The 14,798-nt window shown below is 43.7% G+C and overlaps 1 protein-coding gene across 1 annotated transcript in view; it reads right to left on the reverse strand.

Annotated features, from left to right (window-relative positions):
- dnai1.2 (dynein, axonemal, intermediate chain 1, paralog 2) overlaps nucleotides 1–14,798 on the reverse strand; it is a 355,371-nt gene that overhangs the window by 255,009 nt on the left and 85,564 nt on the right. Inside the window, exon 8 of the mRNA XM_068031491.1 lies at nucleotides 10,842–10,901. Coding sequence (XP_067887592.1) covers nucleotides 10,842–10,901 — 60 coding nt within the window. The remainder of the gene's footprint in view (nucleotides 1–10,841; nucleotides 10,902–14,798) is intronic.

Genomic DNA, 14,798 nt, shown 5'->3' on the forward strand with positions numbered 1-14,798 from the left:
TCTCTACGAATGGCTGGGTTGCGCCACTACTGACCAAGCTGGCTGAGTCCTGAAGGACATATATGCCTGACTGGGCCTGCAACAAGGGGTCAGAAAACCAACAAGAAGGAAAAACCTGCTTGACCTCATCCTCACCAATCTACTTATCACAGATGCATCTGTCAATGACAATATTGGTCAAAGTGACTACTGCACAGTCCTTGTGAAGACCCTGTCTTCACACTGAGGAAAACCTCCATTGTGTTGTGTGGCACGACCACCATGCTAAATAGGATTCAGAACAGATCTAGCAGCTCAAAACTGGGAATCCATGAGGCGCAGTGGCCATTAGCAGCAACAGAATTGTATTCAATTACAATCTGTAATCTCAGGGCCTGGCACATCCCTCACTTTACCTTTACCATCAAGCCAAGGGACCAACACTAGCTCAATAAGCAGTATATGAGATCATGCCAGGAACAGCACCAGGCATACCTAAAAATTAGATGCCAACAATACGTTCTCGAACCTACCAAGGGCCAAGCTATTTTGGACCTGGTAATGTATAATAAAACAGGATTAATTAAAGACCTCATAGTGAAGGATCCTGTAGGCGACAGTGATCATAAAATAATAGAATTCACATTTAGTTTGAGGGTGAGAAATGTGGGTCCGTAACTTCAATAAAGGTAATTACAAGGGTAGAAGACAGAGTTGGCTAAAGTGGACTGAGAAAATAGGTTTAAAGACGGTAGAAAAGCAGTGGCAGACATTTAAGGAGATATTTCATAATACTCAACAAAGATATATTCTATTGAGGAAGGAAGATTCTACCAGATGGATGCACCATCCTTAGCTAACTAAGGGTGGTATCAAATTGAAAGAAAAGGCATACAATGCTGTGATGATTAGTGGTAAGCTAGAAGATTGGGAACATTTTAGAAACCAGCAAAGGATAACTAAAAGAAAAATAAAGCAGGAGAAATTGGAGTATGAGAGAAAACTAGCAAGAAATATAAAAACAGACAGTAAAAGCTTCTACAAATATATAAAAAGGAAAAGAGTAGCTAAAGTAAGCATTGGTCCTTTAGACGGTGACACTGGGGAATTAGTAATGGAAATGAGGATACGGCAAAGGTTTTGAACAACTATTTTGCATCTGTTTTCACAGTAGAAGACACAAGAAGCATCTCAAGAATAGTAGAACCACAGAACCATAGAAAAATTACGGCACAGATGGAGGCCATTCAGCCCATCCTGTCCATGTTGGCCAAAGAAAACTAGCCGCCCAATCTAATCCCACCTTCAAGCACCTGGGTCCATAGCCTTGCAGGTGACATCACTTCAGGTGCATGTCCAGGCACCTTTTAAAAGAATTGAGGGTTTCTGCTACCACCACCTTTCCTGGCAGTAAATTCCAGACACCCACCACCCTCTGGCTGAAAAGGTTTTTCCTCGTGTCCCCTCTAATCCTTCTACAAATCACCGTAAATCTAGTAGAAAGTCTATCTAGTAAATATAGCAGCAAAAGGGAGGGAGGAACGTAAAAGAATCACTATCACTAGAGAAAAAGTACTATGAAAGCTAATGGATCTAAAGGCTGACAAGTTCCCCGGACCCGATGGTCTGCATATGTGGGTCTTAAAGGAAGTGGCTGCACAGGTAGTGGATGCATTGGTTGGAATCTTCCAAAATTCCCCAGATTCTGGAAAGATCCCTGCGGATTGGAAAACCACAAATATAACAGCTCTGTTCAAGAAAGGAGGGAGACAGAAAGCAGGAAACTATAGGCTAGTTAGCCTAACATCTGTCATTGGGAAAATGCTAGAATCTATTATTAAAGAGGCAGTAGCAGGACATCTGGAAAATCATAACATAATCAGGCAGAGTCAACACGGTTTTGTGAAAGGGAAATTGTATTTGACAAATTTATTAGAATTCTTTGAGAATATAACAAGCAGGATGGGTAAAGGGGAACCAGTAGATGTATCTGGATTTCCAAAAGGCATTCAATAAGGTGCCACATAAAAGGTTACTACACAAGGTAAGAGCTCATGGTGTTGGGGGTGATATATTAGCAAGGATAGAGGACTGGCTAACTAACAGGAAACAGAGAGTCGGGATAAATGGGTCATTTTCAGGATGGCAAACTGTAACTAGTGGAGTGCCACAGGGATCAGTGCTGGGGCCTCAACTATTTACAATCTATGTTAATGACGTGGATGGAGGGAACAACTGTATTGTGGCCAAATTTGCTGACAGTACAAAGATAGGTAGGAAAGCAAGTTGAGAGGATGATACAAAGAGTCAGCAAAGGGATAGTTAAGTGAGTGCTCAAAGATTTCGCAGATGAAGTATAATGTGGGAAAATGTGAGCTTGTCCACTTTGGCAGGAAGAATAGAAAAGCAGAATATTATTTAAATGGGGAGAGACTGCAAAATGCTGTGGTACAGAGGGACTTGGGTCTCCTTGTACATGAATCGCAAAAAGTCACCATGCAGGTACAGCAAGTAATTAGGAAGGCAAATGGAAAGCTGGCCTTTACTGCAAGGGGGATGGAGTATAAAATTAGGGAAGTCTTGCTACAACTGTACAGGGCATTGGTGAGACTGCATCTGGAGTATTGTGTACAGTTTTGGTCACCTTATTTAAGAAGGAATATACTTGCATCGCAAGCAGTTCAGAGAAGGTTCACTAGGCAGATTCCTGGGATGAGGGGATTGTCAAAGTTTGAGCAGGTTGGGCCTATACTCATTGGAGATTAGAAGAATGAGAGGCGATCTTATTGAAACATGTAAGATCCTGAGGCAGCTTGACAGGGTAGATGCTGAGAGGATGTTTCCATTCATGAGGGAATCTGGAACTAGGGGGCACTGTTTCAAAATAAGGGGTCTCCCAGTTAAGACAGAGATGAGGAGGAATTTCTTCTCTCAGAGGGTCTTTAATGTTTGGAATTCTCTTTCCCAGAGAGCAGTGGAGACTGGGTCATTGAATATATTCGAGGCTGAGTTAGACAGATGTTTGACTGACAAGGGAGTCAAGGGTTCTGGGGGAAAGTAAGAAAGTGGAGTTAAGGCCACAATCAGATAAGCCATGATCTTATTGAATGGCAGAGCAGGCTCGATGAACCAAATGGCCTACTCTTGCTCCTAATTCTTATGTTCTTACTTGTTTAATCAACAACACAGCACTACATGCATGCTCAATAGTGGAAGCAGCATGTTATAGAGCTAAGCGATCTGACAACGAAAGGATCAGATCACAGCTCCGCAGTCCTGCCACATCCAGTCCTGAATCGTAATGGACAGTTCAACAATTAACCAGAGGAGCAGGCTCCAAAAACTTTCCTATCCTCAATGATGGTGGAACCCAGCACATCAGTGCAAAAGACAAGGCTGAAGCATTTGTAACCATCTGCAGCCAGAAGTGGTTACAGGGTTTTCAGACAAGATAGAGAGGGGGGGTAAAAAGATAGGGGGATGACAATTTTGATTAGAGAAGCAACTACAGCTGTGAGGAGGGATAATATGTTAGAAGGATCATCTGTTGAGGCTATATAGATTGAGCTTAGGAACAAAAAAGGGACAGTCACACTACTGAGAGTGTATTGTCGACCCCCGAACAGTCAGAGGGAGATAGAAGAGCAAATATGTAGGCAAATCTCTGAGAAGTGCAGAAACAACAGGACAGTAATAGTAGGGGATTTTAACTACCCCAATATTAACTGGGATCATTTTAGTATGAAAGGAATGGAGGGAACAGAATACAAGGTGCATTTAGGAGAATCTTTTTGGCCAGTATGTAGCAAGTTCAACAAGAGAGGGTGCGGTTCTGGACTTGGTTTTAGGTAATGAAGCTGGGCAGGTGGAAGGAGTGGCAGTGGGAGAGCATTTTGGTGATAGTGATTGTAATTCAGTTAGTATCAACATAATGATGGTAAAGGACAAGGATAGAACAGGAGTTAGAGTTCTCAGCTGGGGCAAAGCCAATTTTACTAAGCTGAAGAGTGATTTAGCAAAAGTGGCCTGGAAACAGCTACTTGAAGTTAAATCAGTGTCAGAGCAGTGGGAGGCATTCAAATGAGAGATTCAGGGGTTCAGAGTAAATATGGTCCCCAAAGAGTAAGGGTGGATGGCTAAATCTAGAGCCCCTGGATGTCAAGTAGCTTACAGGGTATGATAAGACGGAAAAGGAAAGTTTATGTTAAACACCGAGAATTCAATGCCACTGAAAGCCAAGAGTATCGAAAGTGGAGAGATGAAATCAAAAAGGAAATTAGGAAAGCAAAGAAGCAAAGGTAAGTATGAAAGAATATTGGCAAGTAAAATCAAGGAGAACCCAAAGATGTTTTATCAATACCTTAAGAGTAAGAGGATAAAGAAGGAAAGCATAGGGCCCATTAAAGACCAAAAAGGTAACCTACATGTGGGCCACTTAAGGGCCCTAGCCTGCCTCCATGGCTATTTTACCTGTGGCAAGCGGGCATGTTGGGGACGTGAAAAGCCACCCAGCAATAGCTGCCAACCTTTCCGCGCTCTGGGGAAGGCCATGGCAGTTGGGCACAGGGTGCCCGATTGAGGGCTGCCCCTGCCTCCCAACCCATCCCTGGGACCCAAGATGCCCCCTCCCCCCTGGTCCTTCCCTGCAGCTTCACCAGGGAAGGACCGATCTCCCTGGTAAAGCATGCCCAACTTATGGATCCATCCGGTCGGCTGGGCTGCAGTCCCAGCAGTGGCCACCGCTCCCAGTGGTGCTGCTGGGACTAAGAGCTGCTGGCCCACTGATTGGCCGGCAGCTCACTGAGGCGGGACTTCCTCCCTCAGGCGGGTGGAAGTTCCGCCTCAAGACAATTAAAGCCCAGAGACCCGTAAAATGCGGGACGGATCCCCGGGCTCGGCAGAAGCCGGTTCGCAACCGACTTTTAGGTCGGTGGCGAAATCCCATCCGCCCACGGTAAAATCCAGCCCTTTGTGTCTGTCTTCACAAAAGAGCAACACGATAAAGACATTGTAATTAAGGAGGAGTGTGAAGTATTAATTGTGATAAACATAGAGAGTGAGGAAGTATTCAGGGGATTAGCATCCTTGAAAGTGGATAAATCACCAGCTCCGGATGAAATGTACCCCAGGCTGTTAAAAGAAGCAAGAGAGGAAATAGCGGAAGGTCCGTCCATCATTTTCTGGTCCTCACTAGATGTAGATGTGGTGTTGGAGGATTGGAGGTCTGCGAACGTTGTAACTTTGTTTAAAGGAGAGCGAGAGACAGACCAAATGATTACAGGTCAGTCAGTCTAACTTTGGTGGTGGGCAAATATTGGAATCAATTGTAAGGGGCAAGATAAACTGTCTTTTAGAAAGTCACGGATTAATCAAGGATAATCAGCATGGATTTGTTAAAGGAAGGTTGTGTCTGACTAACTAGATTGAATTTTTTGAGGAAGTAACAAGGAGGATTGATGAGTGCAATGCAGTTGGTGTGTTCTAAATGGATTTTAGTAAGGCTTTTGACAAGGTCCCACATGGCAGACTGATTAAAAAAATAAAAGCCCATGGGATCCAGGGGAATGTAGCAAGGTGGATACAACTTTGGCTCAGTGGCAGGAAACAAAGGGTAATTGTTGACGGGTGTTTTTGCAACTGGAAGTTGGGTTCCACAGGGCTCAGTACTTGGTTGCCTGGTTTTTGTGCTGTATATATATTGGACATAAAGCAACGAAGTATCATCACCTCATTCCATGACAATATGAAAGGCACAATTCAACATGGTGACTCCTCATCAGAGCCCTTTCCTATCCTGAGTGGTGTGAAACAGGGCTGTGTTCTCGCACCCACACTTTTTGGGATTTTCTTCTCCCTGCTGCTTGCACATGCGTTCAAGTCCTCTGAAGAAGAAATTTTCCTCCACACAAGATCGGGGGCAGGTTGTTCAACCTTGCCCGTCTAAGAGCGAAGTCCAAAGTACGGAAAGTCCTCATCAGGGAACTCCTCTTTGCTGACGATGCTGCTTTAACATCTCACACTGAAGAGTGCCTGCAGAGTCTCATCGACAGGTTTGCGGCTGCCTGCAATGAATTTGGCCTAACCATCAGCCTCAAGAAAACGAACATCAATATTGGCGACCACGCTCTGGAAGTGGTTCAAGAGTTCACCTACCTAGGCTCAACTAACACCAGTAACCTGTCTCCAGATGCAGAAATCAACAAGCACATGGGAAAGGCATCCACTGCTATATCCAGACTGGCCAAGAGAGTGTGGGAAAATGGTGCACTGACACGGAACACAAAAGTCCGAGTGTATCAAGCCTGTGTCCTCAGTACCTTGCTCTATGGCAGCGAGGCCTGGACAACGTATGTCAGCCAAGAGCGACGTCTCAATTCATTTCATCTTCGCTGCCTCCGGAGAATACTTGGCATCAGGTGGCAGGACCGTATCTCCAACACAGAAGTCCTCGAGGCGGCCAACATCCGCAGCTTATACACACCACTGAGTCAGCGGCGCTTGAGATGGCTTGGCCATGTGAGCCGCATGGAAGATGGCAGGATCCCCAAAGACACATTGTACAGCGAGCTCGCCACTGGTATTAGACCCACCGGCCGTCCATGTCTCCGCTTTAAAGACGTCTGCAAACGCGACATGAAATCCTGTGACATTGATCACAAGTCGTGGGAGTCAGTTGCCAACGTTCGCCAGAGCTGGCGGGCAGCCATAAAGGCGGGGCTAAAGTGTGGCGAGTCGAAGACGCTTTAGTAGTTGGCAGGAAAAAAGACAGAGGCGCAAGGGGAGAGCCAACTGTGTAACAGCCCCGACAAACAAATTTTTCTGCAGCACCTGTGGAAGAGCCTGTCATTCTAGAATTGGCCTTTATAGCCACTCCAGGCGCTGCTCCACACACCACTGACCACCTCCAGGCGCTTACCCATTGTCTCTCGAGATAAGGAGGCCAAAGAGAGGACATAAATGTAGGGGGAATGATCAAGAAGTTTGCAGACGACACAAAAATTGGCTGTGTGGTTAATAACGAGGAGGATAGCTGGAGACTGCAGGAAGATATCAATGGACTGGTAAGATGGGAATTTAACCCAGAGAAGTGTGAGGTGATGCACTTGGGAGGTCAAACAAAGCAAAGAATATACAATAAATGGGAGGATGCTGAGAGGTGTAGTGGAAGTGAGGGACCTTGGAGTCTATGTCCACAGATCCCTGAAAGTAGCAGGATAGGTCGATAAGTTAGTTAAGAAAACAGATGGAATCTTTTCCTTTATTAGCTGAGGCCTAGAATAGAACAGTAGGGAGGTTATGCTGGAACTATAGAAAACATTAGTTAGGCCACATCTTGAGTACTGTGTGGAGTTCTGATCACCTCATTAGAGAAAAGATGTAATTGCACTAGACAGGATACAGAGGATATTTACGAGGATGTTGCCAGGACTGGAAAATTGCAGCTATGAGGAAAGTTTGGATAGGCTGGGATTGTTCTCCTTGGAACAGAGGAGGTTCAGGGAGATTTGACTGAGATGAACAAAATTTTGATGGGCCTGGATACAGTGGATAGGAAGGGCCTATTTACCTTAGGTGAGGGGTCAGTGACTAGGGGGTACAGATTTAAAGTGATTGGTAGAAGAACTAGAGGGGAGATGAGGAAAATAATTTTGACCCAGAGAGTGGTGGGGGTCTGGAACTCACTGCCTGAAAGAGTAGTAGAGGTAGAAAGCCTCATCTTGTTTAAAAGGTACCTGGATGTGCACCTGAAATGCCGTAACCTGCAGGGCTACTGTCCAAATGCTGGAAAGTGGGATTAGGCTGCGTGGCTCTTTTTTTTCAGCTGGCACAGGCACGATCGGCCAAGTGGCCTCTTTCTGTGCCATAAGTTTTCTATGATTCCATGATTCTATGAGCCATCTCTACCTCCTCCTGAGATACCCAGCATCACAGATGCCAGTCTTCAGCCAGCTTGATCAGAGGTGATCTTATTGAAACACATGAGGGGACTTGATAGAGTGGATGTTTCCTCTTATTGGGGAGACTAGAACCAGGGACACAGTTGAAGAATAAGAGGTCTCCCTTTTAAGATGGAGATGTGGAACAATTGTTTCTCTCAGATGGTCATTAGGAACATAGGAACAGGAGTAGGCTATTCGGCCCTTCAAGCCTGCTCCATCAAAAGGTAAGATCATGGCTGATCTGGCTGTGGCTTCCACTCCACTTTCCTGTCTCTCCCCCAAAACCCTTGACTCCCTTGTCTATCAAAAATCTAGCTAACTCAGCCTTGAATAAATTCAACCCAGCTTCCACTGCTACCTGGGGCAGAGAATTCCACAGACTAATGACCCGAAGGGTCACTGACCTGAAATGTTAACTCTGCTTCTCTCTCCACAGATGCTGCCAGAACTGCTGAGTATTTCCAGCATTTCTTGTTTTTATTCCCTCCGGATCTTATATGTTTCAATAAGATCACCTCTCAGTCTTTTAAACACCAATGGGTGTATGGGCCAACATGTTCAACCTTTCTTCATCAGATAAGCCCACTCCATGTGATAGCAATTAAGCGGCACCTACTCAATATGGGTTCCGTCAGGGCCACTCAGCTCCAGACCTCATTACAGCTTTAGTCCAAACATGGATAAAAGAGCTGAATTCCAGAGGTGAGGTGAAAGTGACTGCCTTTGACATCAAGGCAACATTTGACCAAATGTGCAATTAAGGATCCCTAGCAAAATTGCAATCAGGGGGAAAACTCACCACTCCACTCATTCCTAGCATATAGGAAGATGGGTGTAGTGATTGGAGGCCAAATATCTCAGCCCCAGGACTCACTGTAGGAGTTCCTCAGCACAGTTCTCTAAGTCTAACTTTCTGCAGCTGCTTTATCAATGACCTTCCTTCCAACATAAGGTCAGAAGTGGGGATGTTCACTGATGATTGTACAATGTTCAATACCATTCGCAACTCCTCAGATACTGAAGCAGTCCGTGCCCACATACAGCAAGACCTGGACAACTTTCAGGAGTGGGCTAAGTGGCAAATAACATTTGTGCCACATAAGTGCCAGGCAACAACAATCTCCACCAAGAGAGAATCTAACCATCTCTGCTTGACATTCAACAGCATTACCATCCCTGAATCCCCTACCATCAACATCTTGGGGGTTACCATTGACCAGAAACTTTACTGGACCAGCCATATAAATACTGTGGCTACAAGAAAAGCTCAGAGGCTGGGTATTCTGCAGCAAGTAACTCACTTCCTGACTCCCTCCCCAAAGCCTGTTCACCATCTACAAGTCAGCAGTGTGATGGAATACTCTCTAGAATTGAGAAGAATGAGAGATGACCTTATTGAAACATACACCATTCTTACAGGGCTCAACAGGGTTGATACAGGAAGGATGTTTCCCCTGACTGGGGCGGTGGTGGGGGGCGGGGGGGAAGGTGGTGTCTAGAACCAGGGGGCACAGTTTCAGAATAAGAGGTAAGCGATTTAGGACTGAGATGAGGAAGAGTTTCTTCACTCAGAGGGCGGTGAATCTTTGGAACTCTCTACCCCAGAGTGCTGTGAAGACTCAGTCATTGAGTATATTCAAGGCAGAGATCGACAGATTTCTTAGATATTAAAGATATCAGAGGATATGGGGATAATGCAGGAAATGGCATTGAGATAAAAGATCACCCATGATCCAGTTGAATGGCAGAGCAGGCTCGAGGGGCCGAAATGCCTACTCATGCTCCTATTTCCTATGTTCCTACATTAATCTCCACTTGCCTGGATGAGCACAGCTCCAAAACACAAGAAGCTCGACACCATCAGGACAAAGCAGCCTGCTTGATTGGCACCCCAAATACCACCTTCAACATTCACTCCCCTCACCATTGACACACAGTGGCAGCAGTGTGCACCATCTACAAGATGCACTGCAGAAACTCACCAAGACTCCTTCGACAGCACGTTCCAAACCTGCAACTTCTACCAACGAGAAGGCCAAGGGCAGCACATGCATGGGAACACCACCACCTGCAAGTTCCCCTCCATGCCACACACCATCCTGACTTGGAAATATATCACCGCTGCTTCACTGTCACTGGGTTAAAAACTTGGAACTCTCTCCCTAACAGCACTCTGGGTGTACCTACACCACATGAACTGCAGAGATTCAAGAAGGCAGCTCACGATCACCTTTGCAAGGGCAATTAGGGGTGGGCGATAAATGCTGGCCTTGCCAGCTATGCTCACATCCCAAGGGTGAATTGGAAAAAAAAGGACAAGGACAACAATGTGCTGGTACTGGAATTTGTAAAAGCTAATCTTGGAGCAATGTGAAATGGCTTAATATCAATTGGAAAAACATCCATAACAGAAGAAGAATTAAATATATTAAAGCTATTCTACAGTATAAAGAAAATTCATTCTGCTTTGAAAAGCACAGCAAGACTTAGACTGTAATAGTTTGATGAAGTGGTTAGAAGAACAGATAAGCAAAAATACTTTAAAAGATGTAAGGAAACATTAAGTAGGAAGAATTGGAATATGGACAAATGATAACTGAAGATAGAAATGCAAATTAGTATAATTTGTATAGAAACAGAAACAAATTATATAGCGCAGCAAGAAAGATCCCAAAAAGCTTTACAATTATTTGAACCTGATATTGGTACTGTGACAAAAAAGCCAATAAAACAGATAAAAAATGAATTTTGTCATAAAATATTTGTGGTATGAAATGGTCTACACATATGACAGCAGACATCATTGAAGACTATATTTTCCAATATAGTAAGGCCGTCCAGTATCTTTTCTCTATGGTATTTAACAGTAGCATTTGCTAGTCATTGATTACTTTTGGAAAAAATATACATGCACATCTTCACCTGATTAGCTGTAGAGGAGAAAGTTGCTCTTGGAGGTGGTTCTGTCTGGCATCCATTTTCCTGCAGGATAAAAAGGAATTTTTTAGCACAGTAATGTTAAACAAGTTAACATTATTAGTCATGGAAGCACTACCAGTCTATTCTGTTTCAATTTTTTTACATTTTCTGCCACAGTAGCATTCCAGTTGCTCCACTAGGATTGCTATTGTCAGCACATTTAGAATGACTGGGCAGATTTCAGCTACTTTGATTTGCACACCTGCAGCTTGACTTCTTTTCCGAGCAAGACAATAGCAACTTGCATTTATATAGCAGCTTTAACATAGGAAAACATCCCAATGTGCTTCACAGAAACTTAATCAGACATAAATTGACAACAAGCCAAATAACTTGTGCAGTTCACTGGCTAGCCTCATTGACACATATTCCAAATACAGAGAAAATGGGGTAGATTTTAACTGTTAGGCAGCAGACCAGTGATGTGCGCAGGACAGCTACCTGATTCTGTACACGGGAGACCTGATCTATTTGAAGGTTGGGCCTCATTATGATGTTACTGGAGAGCTCCAGGCACCAAATGGATGCATGCTGCAGCTTATTCACTTCAGGCCATCGCAATATCAGGTGGCCAAGGAGGTGACCCAGACAGCAGAAAGGTAGGTTCGGTTTTGATTATAGAGCTGTCTGTGCTGAATCATTAAGGTCGGCCCTGCACTGTGTCCTCCTGATCTCCTGAGCAGCACATCCTGCACTGCTTTAATACCCTGGGTATTTATGTCTTTGTCTGCTGTGGCTCAGTGGTAGCACTCGTGCCTCTGACTCAGAAATTTGTGGGTTTAAACCCCACTCCAGACACTTGAACAGATAATCTAGGCTGACACTTCAGTGTAATATCGAGGGAGTGCTGCACTGGCTTTTAGATGAAACATTAAACCAATTTAACTTTGCCCACTCCTTGACTTTGAGGCAAGACACCCAGATCCATCAATGGTCAAGGCCTAGTTTCCTGGTGTGGAGGTCATTATCTAATCATTGGTCAAATTCCTGATAGAGCCTGAAAAATTCAGATGGTGCGATAGCAGCACCATGCTGCAGCAGCAGAAGAGGCTGGAAGAAAGTTTGAAAGGACCATGGGGCCCCCAAAACTGGATTAAAAGTTCCAGTTGAGATTGACACCTTCAACAAGTAAACTATCAGGGAAAATTACTGGGAGAAGTATTTGCAGCACTTAGGACCATGCTTGTCATTACCTTAGATTTACCACAAAGTTCACACAGCAGTCTCAAGGAGGGACTAGAACATGGACAGCAGAAAACTAGGCTGAGAATTCAGGTGCTGAAGGCATTTTCATATGGTGAGTGAGAAAGGTGAATCTGGTAGGAGTCCTGGGGAAAAGAATCCATGTTGGGGTGGAGGAGCCAGGAATAATCATCACTCAGTTGAACCTCTTTTTCCACTTTCAGGCTAGGTAGCAGAAGAAATCCATTGTACTAAGTCAGCAACTTCACAAAGAGTGCAGTATGTCTTCTGCTTCTATGTCACTGTGGCTTGTCAGGAGTACATATCAAGAAATTGTACAACCTCAACCTTGATTTTTCATCCATTAATTTTAAGAGCAGAAAATTTTCAATTAAATACTTTAATGTAAGAATATTAAGACAGGCATTAGCTAATGATGGGGAAAGTATGATCGTGGGGTGATCTAAGGGCATAAAATGAGCTGTTGATGGGTCAGAGGAGGAAGCTGAGAAGCAGGAACATGGAGGTTTGAAACCTTATAGTTCAAAAGGGGTTACTGCCAGTTTGGGTCCTATTTTCTGGGCCACTGTCAACCTCCCAATACTGCCAGGTCCTCGCACCCCCAGTAGTACTTGCCCTCAATTTTCCTGCTCCTGCTAAACCTCAGGGCCCATCTTTCCAAGAATTTCCCCCATTCAAAGATCCTGGCACTCCCTCAAACTGCTCACAAGCCCACAGACTGCATTCCCAGCACTACATGATTCCAAAACCATCCCAGACCCTGACAACACTCTCCCTCATGCCCCCAGATCTCAAGATCCCTTATGCCAGGATCTTCCGGCAATGGAGGTGCATTAGACTTGTTCCTGGGATAGCAGGACTGTCCTACAAAGAGAGATTGGGGAAACTGGGTCTGTATTCTCCAGAGTTTCAAAGAATGAGAGGTGATCTCATTGAAACCTACAAAATACTTAAAGGGATAGACAGGGTCGATGCAGGTAAGATGTTTCCCCTGGTTGGTGATTCTAGATTTCAAAATAAGGGGGAAGCCACTTAGGGCAGAGATGAGGAGAAATTTCTTTACGCAGAGGGTTGTGAATCTTTGGAATTCTCTACCCTAGAGGGCTGTGGAAGCTCAGCCATTAAGTATGTTTAAAGCAGAGACTGAAAGATTTCTGAATACAAATGATATAAAGGGATATGAGAAAAAGGCATTGAAGTGGATGATCAGCCATGATCATATTGAATGGCGGAGCAGATTCAATGGGCTGAATGTCCTACTTCCGCTCCTATGTTCCTATTGTTTCAGAGACATGCCTCTCTTGCACTCTTGGAACACTGCATCCCTCCCCTTAGAATATTGTGATCCTGAAACCCCATTCCAATATTGCCACATCCTGTCAGTGCTTCCAGGACACAGAGCTACCTGAAATACTGATAAGTCAGTATTCCTGGTAATACTACTTGGAATGACAACCCTGTGCTTATAAACTTCTATCTTGAAGTGAGCAGCATGAGACGCAATCTACTAGTATAATATAAATGTGCATTGTATTGATTGGAACATGGAAGTGAGCTGTTGCTAAGAGCTGTTAAATATTTAGAAAAAAACTAATAAATAAATAATTTCAATTTGATTGTTATGCCTCCACTGTCTTCCCAGATAGTGCTCAACATAATTTATTCACTATTGTACAATAAATATTAAATTATACCATAGCATAAATCTTTCTGCCATTAAAATAATTAGTGATGCTTTGATCACTTTTACTTAATACTGATTAGTTGAGGAAATATAACTTGGGTTCTTTATTCTCCATTCTGGGCCCTTTGTATTAATATAATTCATTCTTATTTCCTTCCATCCTTGGTGATCTCACATTTGAGGATAAGATAAATTTGTTAATTCAGGTCTCTGCATAGTCTACATACAAGAAAACAGAACTCGTGAAGGCTGACTATCTCTATATACAACCAGTACATTTTAATAATCGGAAACAGGTACTGCAATTTTTTCTTTATATTAAAGCATGAAAGTACATCTTGAAATGTATTATAGAAATAGAGACATTTTTGTTTTTTAATGTGAACTCAGTGGGATGGAATTGCAGCTGGGACAGCTGGATGAGTGCTGGCCCCATCTTGGAGTTTCATGAGCAAGTCATTTTAACAAAAGTAGCAAGCAACAGTCCATATTGAGACTGGTGCTAAGAGCTAGTGAGTGTTGGAAATCTAAAGTCTATAAATGGATCAGTGGAAACTTTAAAAGATGAGGCCACTTAAACATAAATGACCACATATGAGGATTAAAGTAATATTTTAAATGGTGGAAATATTTTTAATGTGTATTTGAGCTATTGCAAAGAATTTTGAGCCAAGAAAGTGGCAGGAACACTAAATACAATAATAGGAACTGAGTATTTGTGCTAGTGATGGAGCAGTGCTGCACTAGAACCCCTTGATTGATGGTTGGATAAGTGCAGGCTCTGTTGCATAAGGTGAGAACGAGAAGGGTTATTCTGCTTGTCACTCCAGGGCTTCCCAAAGGATATTTAATGCTGGGCCATACGACATTACAGTTTTTTTGTTGCCAACCTTTGTTACCCATAGGGCACACATTACAGATGTAACTTACAGATGAAACTTTGGCACACTTCATTTTCATCTTCAAATTGTAGTACAACCTAGCTGCACATTGTATTTTTCCTTCACAATGCT

This window comes from Heterodontus francisci, chromosome 1 (genome assembly GCF_036365525.1).
Source record: "Heterodontus francisci isolate sHetFra1 chromosome 1, sHetFra1.hap1, whole genome shotgun sequence".
Classification (NCBI taxonomy): Eukaryota; Metazoa; Chordata; class Chondrichthyes; order Heterodontiformes; family Heterodontidae; genus Heterodontus; species Heterodontus francisci.